At 42.9% G+C, this 16,732-nt stretch overlaps 1 protein-coding gene across 2 annotated transcripts in view; it reads left to right on the top strand.

Moving 5' to 3' along the window:
• ASTN2 (astrotactin 2) overlaps positions 1-16,732 on the top strand; it is a 661,578-nt gene that overhangs the window by 343,728 nt on the left and 301,118 nt on the right. For both annotated transcript variants that reach the window (XM_077468007.1, XM_077468041.1), the window contains one exon: positions 10,156-10,230. In XM_077468007.1, the coding sequence (XP_077324133.1) occupies positions 10,156-10,230 (75 nt within the window). The remainder of the gene's footprint in view (positions 1-10,155; positions 10,231-16,732) is intronic.

Genomic DNA, 16,732 nt, shown 5'->3' with positions numbered 1-16,732 from the left:
AACTTAAAATAGAATTTGATCTCTTCCTCCACTATCTTTGCGAATTGGGGTTGCTGAATCAGGCTCTCATTTAACCGCCACGCCCCGGGTTAATGAGTCCCTGACTTGCCCAGTTTAAGTGTCAGCACCACCGGTGCATGATCTAAAAAAGTCGGACCCCTATGTCGCTGGAAGTCACTAAGGGGAGGGCCAACTGGTGAATCAAAAAGTAGTCCAGTCTAGAATAGGAATTATGGATGGCTGAAAAATAGGTGTAGTCACTCGCATCACTGTGAAAGATCCTCCATACGTCAACCAGGCGCAAGGAGGCCAGGGCTTTTTTGAGCCGACGTAAGGCCACATTCGACTGGTGGGAGGATCCAGAGGAGGTATCCAGCAAAGGCTCCAAGACCACATTCATGTCACTCCCCCAATATTGTCTGACCCTCTGTAAAATCCTGAAGCCTATCCAGGCAGTTTTCCAAGAACCCCCCTTGGCCTATATTGGGGGCGTAAATATTAACTAAGGTAACCACCTGCCCATAGATCAAACCCTTCACAAACACATAGCGCCCCAAGTCATCACAAATGGCCTCAGACAGCTTCCAGCCAATCTCTCTAGAAATGAGTATGCTAACCCCCCAGGATTTTGAGTCTGGGGAACAGCTGTGGTAAGCGAAAGGGTACCTGAAATTTCCGAATTTAGGTGTTTTCTTAGCTTGAATACGGCACCTCCAAATCTCTCCCAGCACCTGCAATCTTTTCTACGGAACATTCAGCCCCTGGACATTCAGGGAAAGCAGAGATACCGGTGGCATATTCCTGGATGGATGGACGCCTGCGGGGCGGAGGAGGGAGAAAAAAAAATGGGGGGGGGAGGAAAGAAGATCAGACAATGACAGGGAAGGACAAGAGAGAAGCAGAGAGGGAGGAGAGATTAAGAGAGAATAGAGGGGAATAGGAGGGGAAACAAACAGACAAAGGAAGAAGAATAAAGAGGCACGGAGGATCCCACCCGCCGCAGGAGAATCGCCCCATCAGGTGGCCTCCGTAGAAAGCCCGGGTAGACACCGGCCTATGCCGGTGGATACCCACACTGCTAAAGATCAACACCTGAGCCCAGGTGGAGATCAGGGCCTATGTGGGGTGAAGTGTCGACCACAGCGGACTCACCGCCACACCCGAATACACCCACGCCTATTATAGAATAAAACTAAGGTCACATACAACATTTTAAGCCTCCAAAGGATAACATGCTTATGCCATAACATTATATTCAGCCCCTTCCACGTGTATTAAACGGAATACAAGAGCACTGTATATAACCCGCAACAAGAGCTCCTAGAGCAGATACCGCCAACCCCCCAGCAGCCACACCCGGTACACAAGCCACCGGCTGGGTCGACAGCCCCACGAGCCCGGGGGATGCCTCCGCCTGTGGGAGTACAATAGGACTCCCTGAACGGTCAGTGGGGGGGGAAATCCCGGTGTCCGCCCCGTAAGATATCACCCTTAACAGCCACCCGTGCCCCAAGGTACACAGTTCAGGCCCCCCTCCCCGCAACCAGCCACCCTCCAAAAAAAAAAAGAAGGGGGTTGGTGAGGGCAAAGTCGTGGTGGGGACATAGCATTTTAATGGGGGAATCCAATCAACCGGGCCAGGCAGAACAGGGGGAAGAATAGCAACCCGTCCAACTTCTGGTAACCCAAGGTCCATAGACCCCCAGCCACCACTGGTACTTCCAACATCTCCCCCACCGGCACACAAAAAACAGCAAAAGCACAAAAAAATGGGGAGGGGGGAGTGGAGGCATATGTCTCTGTTAGGGGGCCTTCCAGGAGACTCGTCCCTGTGCGTCATTAGTTCGAAGCAACTTGTGTTGAGGCCAGTATCTGCAACTATGTCCAGCCCGGTACAGTGTTTTGACCATGTCTCATATACACTCAGCAAAAGCTTCTATAGGGGCGCCTTAATTGCAAGAGCAGTTAGTTCCTGCTGGCCCGAGCATATTACAGTTCCGCGTCCGATGGTTGAGACCGGGCCACACGGGGGGCTGATCCCCGAGACCTGGAACGCCTCCGTCTCTGAGGTAGGGGAGCAGACCTCTGGGGAGGAGCTTCTTCTAACAGAACATCTAGCCAATTTGGAACAGCGACTGGCTCAATCCTCAGAAACAAAAACAACTCTGGGAGCTGCTCTGGAGACCTCAGACTGAAGGGGCGGTTGTCTTTCCGAACTTGAACGTAGAAGGGGAAGCCCCAGGTATAAGTAGCTCCTGCCTCTCGGATAGCGTTCAAAAGGGGCCTCACCGCCCTGCGCATCCCCAGGGTAGCTCTAGACAAGTCCGGCAAGAGTTGGATTGACGCTCCATCAAAGTCCAATGGTCCCTTTTGGTTTCCTTCACTCTGTAATAATGGACCCGGCACAGGACATCCCTTGGGTGGCCATCTGCTGGTGGGATGCTTTGAGCTACCCTGTGGACCCTGTCCAGCTCTATTGCCATCGTGGGAGCCCTACTGAGGTAAGAATTGAAGATGGAAGTAATGGTGTCCATCTAGTCCCTGGGGGTGCCGCCTCAGGCAATCCCCAGATCCTAATGTTGTTCCTCCTACTCCTGTTTTCGATATCTTCCGAACGCAATTCGAGCTGGAGGAGCTGGGCCTTGTGGTGTGCCAAGGAAGATTCCAGGGCCGTTATGCATGTTTCCTGGGACGCTAAAGTGGCATCTATAGTGTTGACCCTGGTGTCAGTGTGGTCAACTTGGGCTCTAAGATCATCCACTTCCCTTTTTAAGGATGCCTCAATACGTTGGGCCCAATTATCCAGCTCCTGTCGGGTAGGGAGGGTAGACAGGCTCTGCTGAATCTGTCGGAGGGCCTCCCGCAGCAGCGCATCCTCCGCACACAGCCCACTCTCCGTAGCTCCGGCTGTTGAGGACACACTTAGACTCGGTGTGGGGATTGGGGAGCTTACCTCTCCAGTCACAGCAGGGAGAATCGATTGGCTGGGTCTCGTAGAAGTGCTTCTCTGGGCAGACCAGTCTGAGGATGGAGGAGACTGTGCCATGTTGTTGGCCTCGGGATCCACGCTGTCTGAGTTCTCGCCCGGGCGGCAAAAAACAAGTTATTTCCTCCGGTTTGCGGGACCGCGGAGTTCCGAGGGGTCTCCTTTTCTTGGGCATCTGGCTGTAGACCTTGTAAAGTTATTTAAAAGGCTATCGGGCAGGCTTCGGGTAGCGGGAGCTCAGAGATCAGCCTCCAGTTGCCGCCATGGTCAGCCACGTCCCCCCCTCACTGCATTTTCTAACTGTATGGGAGATTGGGTGATGGATCATACATAAAACACATAGATCCATAATCCTTCAGAAAGACAGGATCTGTGTAATCTCCCCTTTCAGAACAGAGATCTGCCTTGTATACACAGGCTGATCCCCGTTCTGTCACTTTCGAGTCTGCTGGATCCACTAATTGGCTCCCCCGCTGGCCAATGGGAGCCTCCAGTGGCGCAAGTGCACACACAGAACGTGTGTACAAGCCGACGTAAACCTATGGCGATTTGAGGGATCCAGACATATTACTGCAGTATAAGTGCGGCGGCTGGTCCTTAAGTGGTTAAAAGTTATACCATTGTATACAAATAGTTCATCCCGACTACAGGTGCAATTTAAAAATACATGTACTTCCATATACAAGAAAACAAAAACAAGTGGATTGACACGTTTCGCCCAAAAAAAGAAGCTTCCTCAGGATTCACTTCATTTTTAAATCTTTGTCATATTGTGGCCAAAGAAGAAAGGTCAAAGAACACACGGCTATTGGAAAAAATGTTCTTTACAAGGACTAGACACTGTACTGGCAGGGATATGCTGTTCGTCAAAGTGATATTAAGTGAATCTATGCCTAAATGTCCAACAGAGACAACAACCTGTCAGAAACCATGAAATCAGGCCCGAGACAGAAGTACAGTTAAATCACACTTGTTTAATAATAAAAGTAAAAAGAACAAACGTACTCAAAACATAAACCAAAGTTCAGTAACTGGAACGGATAGTCAGCCAAGCCAGAAGTCAAGGATCAGTGTAGTGGAACAGCAAGCAGGATCTGGAGCCAGAAGGGATGTCAGCAAAGCAAGTCTTGAACAGGATCGCAGGAGATAGTCTCTGTGATGTTGACCAAGGCGAAGGCAGAGATCATCTGGGCTGAACAGCTTAAGTAGGCAGGACTGACGAGCAGGATATCATCAACAGCTGTGTACCTGTGGGGAGATAGGAGCTGGCAATTAGCCAACAGCTGAGTGGCCAGCTCTAAGGAGGAAGGTCTGAGCCCAGCCCTGACACAACCAAGCAAAATCACTGTGATAAAAAGGGTCAGCTAGTTCAAAAACATAAGGGTATAAACAGTCTGGTAGAAAGACAACCTTCCTTAAACAGCGATGATGTCGAATCAAAAAGATGCAAACCCTTTCAACTAGATCCAGGAAGAAAAAGTAATCCCAGACCAGTATAACATGCCAGACAAAAGTCGAAAGATGGCAGCATCTGGTAGGATCTGGTATGGCTTGTGAGGAGACCCCAGAAAAAAAGAAAAAAAGCAATTCCCCCTAAAAAGTACATACACTGTATTACCAAATGTATTGGGATGCCTGTCTCTACACGCACATGAACTTTAATGACATTCCAGTCTTAGTCTGTAGGGTTCAATATTGATTTGGCCCACCCTTTGCAGCTATAACAGCTTCAACTCTTCTGGGAAGGCTGTCCACAAGGTTTAGGAGTGTGTCTATGGGAATGCTTGACCATTCCTCCAGAAGAGCATTTATGGGGTCAGGCACTGATGTTGGATGTGTAGGCCTGGCTCGCAGTCTCTGCTCTAATTCATCCCAAAGGTGTTCTATCGGGTTGAGGTCAGGACTCTGGGCAGGCCATTCAAGTTCCTCCACTCCAAACGTCTCTCATTCATGTCTTTATGGACCTTGCTTTGTGCACTGGTGGGCAGTCCCTGCACTCCAAAACTTGCTCATCCACACTATATTACCAAAAGTATAGGGCCACCCCTCTAAATCATTTGGTGGAGGGGGGATTATGGTCTGGGGTTGTTTTTCAGGGGTTGGGCTTGGCCCCATAGTTCCAGTGAAGAAAACTCTTAAGGCGTCAGCATACCAAGACATTTTGGACATTTCTCAACTTTGTGGGAATAGTTTGGGGATGGCCCCTTCATATTCCAACATGACTGCGCACCAGTGCACAAAGCAAGCAAAGTAATATCCATAAAGACATGGATGAGAGACGTTTGGGGTGGAGAAACTTGACTGGCCTACACAGAGTCCTGACTTCAACCTGATGGAACACCTTTGAGATGAATTAGAGTGGAGACTGCGAGACAGGCCTTCTTGTTCAACATTAGTGCCTGACCTCACAAATGCTCTTCTGGAAGAATGGTCAAAAATTCCAATAGACACACTCCTAAACCTTGTTGACGGCCTTCCCAGAAGAGGTGAAGCCATTATAGCTGAAAAGGGTGGGCCAACTCAACATTGAACCCTATGGACTAAGACTGGGGCACCATTAAAGTTCATGTGCATATAAAGACAGGCAGATGTGAGGTCATTTGTGAGGTCAGGCACTGGTGTTGAACGAGAAGGCCTGGCTCACAGTCTCCACTCTAATTCATCCCAAAGGTCTTATATCAGGTTGAGGTTAGGACTCTGTGCAGGTCAGTAAAGTTCCTCCACCCCAAACATTTCTAATCCATGTCTTTATGGATATTACTTTAGGTAATATAGTGTATACCAGACCCTTAACCTTGATAGTAATTCCACCACTAAATGAATGACTCCTGGCTCCAGTCCAAGGTTTGTTTTGGCCCAACACCCAAAGTTCACATGAATCTTAAGACAGCCACGAAGGCAAACGACGTTCCTAGAGTCTACCACCACATGAGATGCAAAATCACGCTGTGGTCCAGACTGATAGATCTACGAAAAGGTTTTTTTTTGCTTATGTTGTGTTTACGTGCGTATTTGTCTTTTCCGGGAATTGTGGAATTGTGGAACCAGCTGTTAATCCTTGCTAGATTGTCTTGTATCTTGGTTACAGGAATATCGATGTGTTGTTTCACATTGGTTTTTTATCAAGGTTTCTTTCTATTATATGTTTATTTTTTTCCCCTTGCAAAGTTTTGTGATCTATCGATCTGTGCATTTTTTAAAAGTATTAAACAATATTGTTGCTCGGCGACTGTGTCTATACCATTGATTGATCATATACACTGTATAAGCTTTTTTTTTTTTTTATTACGTTTAGTGATTTGTGTGTTTTGCTTTGCTGACTGCAACTTGGAATCCACAGAGGAATTTTATTATTGACTCAAATTCATTTTATTTTATGTATATTTCATCAATAATAATTTTTAACATTATCTGCTTTTCTCTGTAGTGGAGGAAGCTATAATAACAACATGAATACTGCGATTTCTCATGACCTTATTTCACTGTGTTGTTTTCAATACAAATTTTTTTTTTAATACGATGGGGCTGAGAAGGTCATAATTCTAATTGTCAAACGGGGCCATTTTTATTTTTTATTGCCTGCTCCACGTGTCAAGGTCTGTCCTGGCTGGATAACTACTGGCTTATTGCTGAAACAATGGTTGGCTGGTGGTGATACCAGCCTTCTTTTTTCAGTCAAATTTTTTCACCAGTCCGTTTTTGTTCAAATACACCCTTACCCTTATATCAGGGGCATTATCTGACCCTTCCCATCCTATATCGAAGACCCCAGTGGTCCAGAAATCCTGATGTTGTGGGCAGCTCTCCATGACGACATCAAAAATTATAGTTATACATCCACCAGCCTCTTTATTAGGTACATTTTGCTAGTACCAGGTTGCCTTCAGAACTGCCTTTGTGGCATAGATTCAACAAGGCGTTGGAAATGTTCCTCAGAGATTTTGGTCCATAGGGACATGATAGCAACACACATTTGCTGCAGATTTGTCGGCTGCACATCCATGGTGTAAATCTCAAATCCCAAAGGTGCTCTATTGGATTGAAATCTGGTGACTATGGAGGCCATTGAAGTACAGTAACCTTGATGTTATGTTCAAGAAACCAGTGGTGAGATGATTTGAGCTTTGTGAAATGGTGCATTATTCTGCTGGAAGGAGCCATCAGAAGATGGGGACACTGTGGTCATAAAGGGATGGACATGGTCAGCAACAATACTCAGGTAGTTTCAGAAACCATGAAATCAGGCCCGAGACAGAAGTACAGTTAAATCACACTTGTTTAATAATAAAAGTAAAAAGAACAAATAGTAGTAAAAACATAGCCAAAGTTCAGTAACCAGAATGGATAGTCAGCCAAGCCAGAAATCAGGGATCGCAGGAGATAGTTTCTGTGATGTTGACCAAGGCTAAGGCAGAGCTCCACTGGACTGAACGGTTTAAGTAGGCAGGACTGATGAGCAGGATATCATCAACAGCTGAGTAACTGTGGAGAGAGATGGGAGCTAGCAATTAGCCAACAGCTGAGCGGCCAGCTCAGAGAAGGAAGGGCTTAGTCCAGCCCTGACAGGTAGGTCATGGTGTTTAAACCATGCTCAATTGTACTAAGGGACCCAAAGTTTTCCAAGAAAATATCCCCCACCCCATTACACCACCACCACCAGCCTGAACCATCGATACAAGGCAGGATGGATCCATGCGTTCATGTCATTTACATCAAATTCTGACCCTACCATCTGAAGGTTGCAACTGAAATCCAGACTAATCAGGTCAGGCAACATTTTTCCAATCTTCTATTGTCCAATTTTGGTGAGCCTCTGTGAATTGTAGCCTCAGTTTCCTGTTCTTAGCTGACAGGAGTGGCACCCGGTGTGGTCTTCTGCTGCTGTGGCCCATCTGCTTCAAGGTTTAATGTATTGTGTGTTCAGAGACGGTATTCTGCATGCCTTGGTTGTAACAAGTGGTTATTTAAGTTACTATTGCCTTTCTATCATCTGGAACCAGTCTGCCCATTCTCCTCTGACATCAACAAGGCTTTTTCGCCCACACAAACGCCACTCAATGGATATTTTCTCTTTTTCGAACCATTCCCTGTAAACCTGAGAGATGATTGTGCGTGAAAATCCCAGTAGATCAGCAGTTTTTAAAATAATCAGACCAGTCCATCTGGCACCAACAACCATGCCACGTTCAAACTCACTTAAATCCCCTTTCTTTCCCGTTCTGATGCTCAATTTGAACTTCAGCACGTCGCCTTCACCGTGTCTAAATGCCTAACTGCATTGGGGCTGCGGAGAGGGTGTATTCTGGGTATCAATTTAGGAAGAAAAAAGCGTTGGCTCTTGTGGAAAGCTCAGGGCCTTTCTAAGCCAGGTGTTGGTTGTCAAGAAAAAGGGGTCTTTCCCGGCAAGGAGTTTGCCCTGAATATTCACCTTTGGGCTCATCCACAGAGACAGCGGATGTGATGCACCCTTACAGTAAGGCAAGAGGTGACATCTCCCGAATTATGGATGGCAACATGTTGAACAAAAGTGTTCCGTATTGAAAAAGTACTGGTACTGAAGATGTTGGAAATTACCCATACTGTTATTTTCTTTATTTAAGAAATACCATTGGACTGGACTCCCGTTATTTTGTAATGGTGGCCAATACTTAAGAACCATAAGTAAAGTAAGCTTTTGGATCATGTTTGGGCTCTTACTTGTAATATGGACATGAGATATATTGACTTACTCCAGGAGCGGAGGTTCATAATAGTAAAGTACTGGCTAGTGGTACCCAAGAAGCTAAATGTTGTGTTCATGTTCACTTGGCTATGCCCACATGCTGGAGTTACAGAATTTTATACAATTCAAAACTTCTAAAAACATTCATAGTTACATGATTATATCCCTTATAACTCTCAGTAAATAATAAAAGGGGGGGGGGGGGGTGCGGGTTGCCCAACATCACATCCTAAAACTAACCTACAGAAAAGATGACTGTCAATGACAGTTAAGAAGGTATTAGGGCATGTTGTTGGCATATTACCTCTCAAATAAGGACAGACATGCACCAATTAAAAAAAAAAAACTTTTATTAATATATATTTGAGGACTGGGTGATGAGAGATCAAAGTTCGGTACCGCATCCCATTTAAACAACAAAATAAATGAGGAAAGGGCAGGTGGAACTTTTAAGGTACCAAAGGATATAATAGTCAATCAAATTCGAAAAATATATAAATTGTATTTAAGCAATTCTTTAAAATAGCAATAAGCATTTACAAGAATTACGTATTATTTCTTTTGACATGTACAACCACTTCTTACATTTAGCAAAGTGACTGTAGACTACGGACATGGTAACAATTTCTTGATGCATTTTGCAGAAATGCTTCTTCAGGAGAAGGACTTTCAAAAGGATGTAGGTAAATCTTCCATGTAAATACAGAGATCACTGCCAGGAAAACAGAGAAATGGGGAGGGGGAGTACCACGAGGGGACAGGCTGCCGACCCCCAAGTCAAAAAGGCAAACAGGCAAGGTTGCCTATTATGGAAACCCAGAGATACCCAAAGAAAAGATACCCCTGATCTGTACAGGGGGTGAGAGAGGCCAGTCAAGCTCCAACCCAGGTGCCGCATATATAATATTTTTGTATTGCAGCCTGCAAAGCATTGCAACTGTGATTAGTAGATTCATAGGTTCTTGGGGACCATTACTACAGCTGCAGGTCCATAATGAAGTACCGAACCTTTGGTTATGGGGCTGGAGCAAGAAGTTATACCCTCTGCCATGGTGGTAGTCTCTCCATTCACAGATCTCTGTTTCCAAAAATGACAGGAGCCAGTGCAGAGTAGAACCCCCAGATTCAGTAAGTTGGGGGCAGGAGCAGGTGGTTGAGGGAGAGAGGGGCAGCTGAAGACAGTGACTATATTTATTTTTGAAAGCAATCAATGTAAGTACTTGAATTATATGTGGTAAACTGGAGTTCATTTCTAAAGCAAAAAGATCACCCATCCATACAGAACATAGGAACACACTGGAACAGACAATCATAAACATTAAATAAAAAACATTTACATAAAGTCCCATAAAGCCAGCCAGTCAAGACTGTTGGTTATCGGTGAATATAGAAGAGTCAGGTAATTAGCAAATAAAATAGTTAAGAAATGTTTTGTTTTTTTCTACAGCCCGTGGCCGTACAACACCCTGGAAAGAGGTTATGATTTGGTGACTGGACAGCAAGCGCCCGAGAAGACCCTCAGGTAGGAGAGCTCATAAAATATCCATTGTATTTTCCAAGCTAGCTTTAAACTGTGCAAACAATAGTGTTCTGTTGGAGAATGGATCCTACTGACAGGTTTTTATTAAGCTAAAAAAAAAAAGTTGACATTTATTCTACTTATATTTTGCCTTCCTATCAGCATGATGTTCATGATATATCAAGACGTGGATTATCTGCTGGTAGCACTGTGCTTCCCAGAGAGGAAGGTTGAAGTTTTGATGTCCACCAGTGGGTGTTTCCCAACAGAACCCAGTCATCAGTTTATACCTGATGCTGGCTGCTGGGAGTGTATTTTGGCTCTCCCCTACTAGTGCCCTAAATACTGTACCCTCCCAGCAGCCAGCAGATTACTGAGATTTGCTGGCTGCCGGGAGGGTATTTGGATCCTCCCCTACTTGTGCCCTAAATACTGTACCCTCCCAGCAGCTAGTATTAGGTGGAAACAGATTACTGAGATCTGCTGGCTGCTGGATTGGTATTTGGGTCCTCCCTACTAGTTCCCTAAATACTGTACCCTCCCAAAAGTTAGCATTAGGTGGAAACAGATTACTGAGATCTGCTGGCTCCCAGGTGGATATTTGGATCCTTCCCTACATGTACCTTAAATACTGTTTCCTCCCAGCAGCCAGCATTTGGTGGAAACAGATTACTGAGATCTTCTGGCTGCTGGGAGACACCTGCTGGTGGACACAAAAACTACAACCTTGCACTCTGGGAAGCACAGTGCCACCAGAAGGTGTTCCAGGTCCTGACTGTAGAACATGCTGGGGTTCAGGTTCCTCTCAATTGCCAAGAAAGAAAGAATGTGGAATCATCTATGTTTCACTCTATTAAGAGGATCAACACCTATTGACAAAAAATGCAGAATATTTTATTGACATTCAGTAACCCAACACATTTCAGGGATATGTATTCCCTTCTTCTGGGCTGAGAAATTCTTCCTAATGGCCACAAGTGTAAGATGCATTCTTCCCACTGACCATCACACTAATGTATCACGAGTTGTAGATGGAGTAATTTTTAACAGGGGTTCTCTGAGACTGGAAAGTAATTTCAAGGGTTCCTCCATGTTGAAAAGGTCAAGAACAGCTGCTTTAGGGCCTTTAAACCTGAAATGTTGACCCCTGTGCCAGAACAGTCTTTCTCACCCTGAGAGGCAGGAACTTGTCATTGCTCAAGGAACCCTATAAAAAACCTCTGGAGGAACCCAGGCTGAGAAACCCTGGTCTAGAAAAATCACAAATCCTTGTAGATTAAGGTTATGCTACCTACAAAAATTGGCTTGGTAAGCAACCATCAGAGATACACCTATGCATTTATTTTCTCATGGAAATAGGTATGAAAATAACCTGCATCTATAGGAGACACCTATGACCCAATGTTTATAGTCAGCAACTTTAGTTGTTAAAATAGTAATTGTTTACAAAAATTAAAGTAAAAAAAAAAGTAAAATAAATTGACCAAAATGACTGTAGTTTCTATTTACAAACTTTTCATATGAAAAATTTACAATTATAGGATTAATTGAGTAATACAGTACATTTTTCGGTAAAGGATTAATTGGGAAATTTGCTGTACTGCCGCTGCCGCTGTTACTGCTTCAGCGTGGTGTGACTGGAGATATTTAAGACTTTAAGCTGCTTAAGAAAGCACCTTTGGTGTTATATTGTCTATATATTATTTTTCATAGTCTCACATCACAGCATGTTCCCCCTAAGTCACATAATGCTGTCATATTCCATACAAATCTGACTGGCATTTATAGCTATGTCTATTATTATCCATTTCTTAATATGATAGGAATTGAATGCATGCTTCTTTTGTACCTCGTTATTGGATATTCTACTTATAATGGTATTATGTTCCTTTTAAAGTTTGATCCTTACACTTTTTTTTTTTTTATTAATTCCATAACTTTGAATGTATACATGACGGCATCCAGATTTCATTTTACTTCCAAAGAATAGTGAACTGTAGGTGACTGCTTAAAGGGGATCTTTTAGTAACTACAGAGGATTGTTTCTTAACCACATTACGAAGGGGGCAGTTTGGGACTTTGAATGAGGCACAAAAGAGAAACCAGATGTAGAAAAGATCGTTTAATGACCAACCATAAACATGACATCATACAGTCAAAAATGGATATTGCAGTAAAAATATTTTTTTTTTGATCATTTTTAACTAATGTTAAAATAAAATAAAATTAGCCTCTTATGGTCACATGCAGTCCTTGGCTTGCTGTGGTGTTTGTAGAATCCTTGAATCTCTATTGATCGCAGTTTATGTATTTGTCCCAGATCCTGGGAAGGCTTGAAATCCTAAGTGGACAGCATCCCCCGAGGAAGCCCACATTGAGGGTGAAATGTGTTGGGACCTACATAAAACTTGCTGTATCCATAAGCACTGTACTATATGTGATTTTTTTTAGATAATTTTTAACTATTGTTAACATAAAATAAAATTTGCCTCCTATGGTCACCTGCAGTCCTTGGCTGGCTGCGGTGTTTGTAGAATCCTTGAATATCTATTGATCGCAGTTTATATATTTGTCCCAGATCCTGGGAAGGCTTGCACTCTACGTGGACAGCATCCCCTCAGGAAGCCCAGATTGAGGGCAAAGCGTGTTGGGAACTACAGTAAACTTGCTGTATCCATAAGGACTGTACTATATGTGATATTGTTTTTAGATAATTTTTAACTAATGTTAAAATAAAATGTTTTTCTTTTAATATTATCTTTGGATCCATTTCCTAGTATACGCACCTCAAAAATCCCATACATACTCCAATATCTTCCTAATCTAGGGATGTGGTTCTAACTTCTAGGGATGTGGTTTTGTCCATGGTTAAGAAACAAAAGGAGGGGCGGGACTTTAAATGAAGCACCTCACGGCAAGAGGCACATCCATCCCTAATTTCAGTATAAGGAAGGAGGCAGTTTGGAACTTTGAGTGGGGCCCAAAAGAGAAACCAGATGTAGAAAAGATTGTTTAATGACCAACCATAAACATGACATCATACAGTCAAAAATGGATATTGCAGTAAAGATAATTTATTTTTATATCATTTTTAACTAATGTTAAAATAAAATACAATTTGACTCCTATGGCCACCTGCAGTCCTTGGCTTGCTGTGGTGTTTGTAGAATCCTTGAATCTCTATTGATCACAGTTTATATATTTGTCCCAGATCCTGGGAAGGCTTGATCTCTTAAGTGGACAGCATCCCCTGAGGAAGCCCAGATTGAGGGTGAAACGTGTTGGGAACTACATAAAACGTTCTGTATACATAAGGACTGTACTATATGTGATATTGTTTTTAGATCATTTTTAACTAATGTTAAAATAAAATGTTTTTCTTTTAATATTATCTTTGGATCCTTTTCCTAGTATACACACCTCAAAAATCCCATACATATTCCAATATCTTCTTAATCTAGGGATGTGGTTCTAACTTCAGTGGTTGTGTCCATGATTAAGAAACAAAAGGAGGGTCGGGACTTTAAATGAAGCACCTCATGGCAAGTGGCGCCTCCATCCCTAATTTCAGTATAAGGAAGGGGGCAGTTTGGGACTTTGAGAGAGGCACAAAAGGGAAACCTGATGTAGAAAAGAATGTTTAATGACCAACCATAAACATGACATTATACAGTCAAAAATGGATATTGCAGTAAAGATAATTTTTTTTAGATAATTTTCAACTAATGTTAAAATTAAATTAAATTTGCCTCCTATGGTCACCTGCAGTCCTTGGCTTGCTGTGGTGTTTGTAGGATCCTTAAATATCTGTTGATCGCAGTTTATATATTGGTCCCAGATCCTGGGAAGGCTTGCACTCTAAGTCGACAGCATCCCCTGAGCAAGCCCAGATTGAGGGCGAAACGTGTTGGAAATCACATAAAACTTGATGTATCCATAAGGACTGTACTATATGTGATTTTTTTTAGATAATTTTTAACTAATGTTAAAATAAAATAAAATGTGCCTCCTATGGTCACCTGCAGTCCTTGGCTTGCTGTGGTGTTTGTAGAATCCTTGAATATCTATTGATCGCAGTTTATATATTTGTCCCAGATCCTGGGAAGCCTTGCACTCTAAGTGGACAGCATCCCCTGAGGAAGTCCATATTGAGGGCGAAACATGTTGGGAACTACAGCAAACTTGCTGTATCCATAAGGACTGTACTATATGTGATATTGTTTTTAGATCATTTTTAACTAATGTTAAAATAAAATGTTTTTCTTTTAATATTATCTTTGGATCCTTTTCCTAGTATACACACCTCAAAAATCCCATACATATTCTAAAATCTTCTTAATCTAGGGATGTGGTTCTAACTTCAGTGGTTTTGTCCGTGGTTAAGAAACAAAAGGAGGGTCGGGACTTTAAATGAAGCACCTCACAGCAAGAGGCGCCTCCATCCCTAATTTCAGTATAAGGAAGGGGGCCGTTTGGGACTTTAAGTGAGGCATAAAAGGGAAACCAGATGTAGAAAAGAATGTTTAACCACTTTAGCCCCGGACCAATTTTCAGCCTAAGGACCAGAGGTCTTTTTACAATTTTGCACTGCACTGCTTTAACTGGTAATTGCGCGGTCATGCAATATTGCACCCAAACGAAATTTGCGTCCTTTTCTTCCCACAAATAGAGCTTTCTTTTGATGGTATTTGATTGCCTCTGCGATTTTTATTTTTTGCGATATAAATGGAAAAAGACCGAAAATTTTGAGAAAAAAAAGATATTTTCTACTTTTTGTTATAAGAAAAATCGAATAAACTCAATTTTAGTCATACATTTAGGGCAAAATTTATTCAGCCACGTGTCTTTAGTAAAAAAAATGTCAATAAGCATATATTTATTGGTTTGCGCAAAAGTTATAGCGTCTACAAACTAGAGTACATTTTCTGGAATTTACACAGCTTTTAATTTATGACTGCCTATCTCATTTCTTGAGGTGCTAAAATGGCAGGGCAGTACAAACCCCCCCAAATGACCCCATTTTGGAAAGTAGACACCCCAAGGAAATTTCTGAGGGGCATGTTGAGCCCATTGAATATTTTTTTTTTGTCCCATGTGATTGAATAATGACACAAAAAAAAAATTTTTTTACAAAAAGTTGTCACTAAATTATATATTGCTCACACATGCCAGAGTTATATGTGGAATTGCACCCCAAAATATATTCTGCTGCTTCTCCTGAGTACGGGGATACCACATATGTGGGACTTTTTGGGAGTCTAGCCGCGTACGGCACCCCAAAATCCAATCACTGCCTTCAGGATTTTTAAGGGTGCAAATTTTTGATTTCACTCCTCACTACCTATCACAGTTTCGAAGGCCATAAAATGCTAAAATAACACAAACCCCCCCCCCCCCAAATGACACCATTTTGGAAAGTAGACACCCCAAGGAAATTGCTGAGGGGCATGTTGAGCCCATTGAATATTTTTTTTGTCCCAAGTGATTGAATAATGACACACAAAAAAAAAAAAAGTTTACAAAAAGTTGTCACTAAATGATATATTGCTCACACATGCCAGAGTTATATGTGGAATTGCACCCCAAAATAAATTCTGCTGCTTCTCCTGAGTACGGGGATACCACATATGTGGGACTTTTTGGGAGTCTAGCTGCGTACCGCACCCGGAAAACCAATCACTGCCTTCAGGGTTTCTAAGGGTGCAAATTTTTGATTTCACTCCTCACTACCTATCACAGTTTCGAAGGCCATAAAATGCCAAAATAACACAAACCCCCCCAAATGACCCCATTTTGGAAAGTAGACACCCCAAGGAAATTTCTGAGGGGCATGTTGAGCCCACTGAATATTTTTTTTTGTCACAAGTGATTGAATAATGACACAAAAAAAAAAGTTTACAAAAAGTTGTCACTAAATGATATATTGCTCACACATGCCATAGTTATATGTGGAATTGCACCCCAAAATATATTCTGCTGCTTCTCCTGAGTAGAGGGGATACCACATATGTGGGACTTTTTGGGAGTCTAGCCGCGTACGGCACCCCGAAATCCAATCACTGCCTTCAGGATTTTTAAGGGTGCAAATTTTTGATTTCACTCCTCACTACCTATCACAGTTTCAAAGGCCATAAAATGCCAAAATAACACAAACCCCCCCCCAAATGACTCCATTTTGGAAAGTAGACACCCCAAGGAAATTGCTGAGGGGCATGTTGAGCCCATTGAATATTTTTTTTTTGTCCCAAGTGATTGAATAATGACACACAAAAAAACAAAAGTTTACAAAAAGTTGTCACTAAATGATATATTGCTCACACATGCCAGAGTTATATGTCGAATTGCACCCCAAAATATATTCTGCTGCTTCTCCTGAGTACGGGGATACCACATATGTGGGACTTTTTGGGAGTCTAGCTGCATACGGCACCCCGAAAACCAACCACTGCCTTCAGGGTTTCTAAGGGTGCAAATTTTTGATTTCACTCCTCACTACCTATCACAG

This window comes from Lithobates pipiens, unplaced genomic scaffold (genome assembly GCF_037356315.1).
Source record: "Lithobates pipiens isolate NorthernLeopardFrog02 unplaced genomic scaffold, aLitPip1_a1.2 Scaffold_1, whole genome shotgun sequence".
NCBI lineage: Eukaryota > Metazoa > Chordata > Amphibia > Anura > Ranidae > Lithobates > Lithobates pipiens.
The sequence above is the reverse complement of the archived record's forward strand: the minus strand, read 5'-3'. Positions and strand labels throughout refer to the sequence as shown.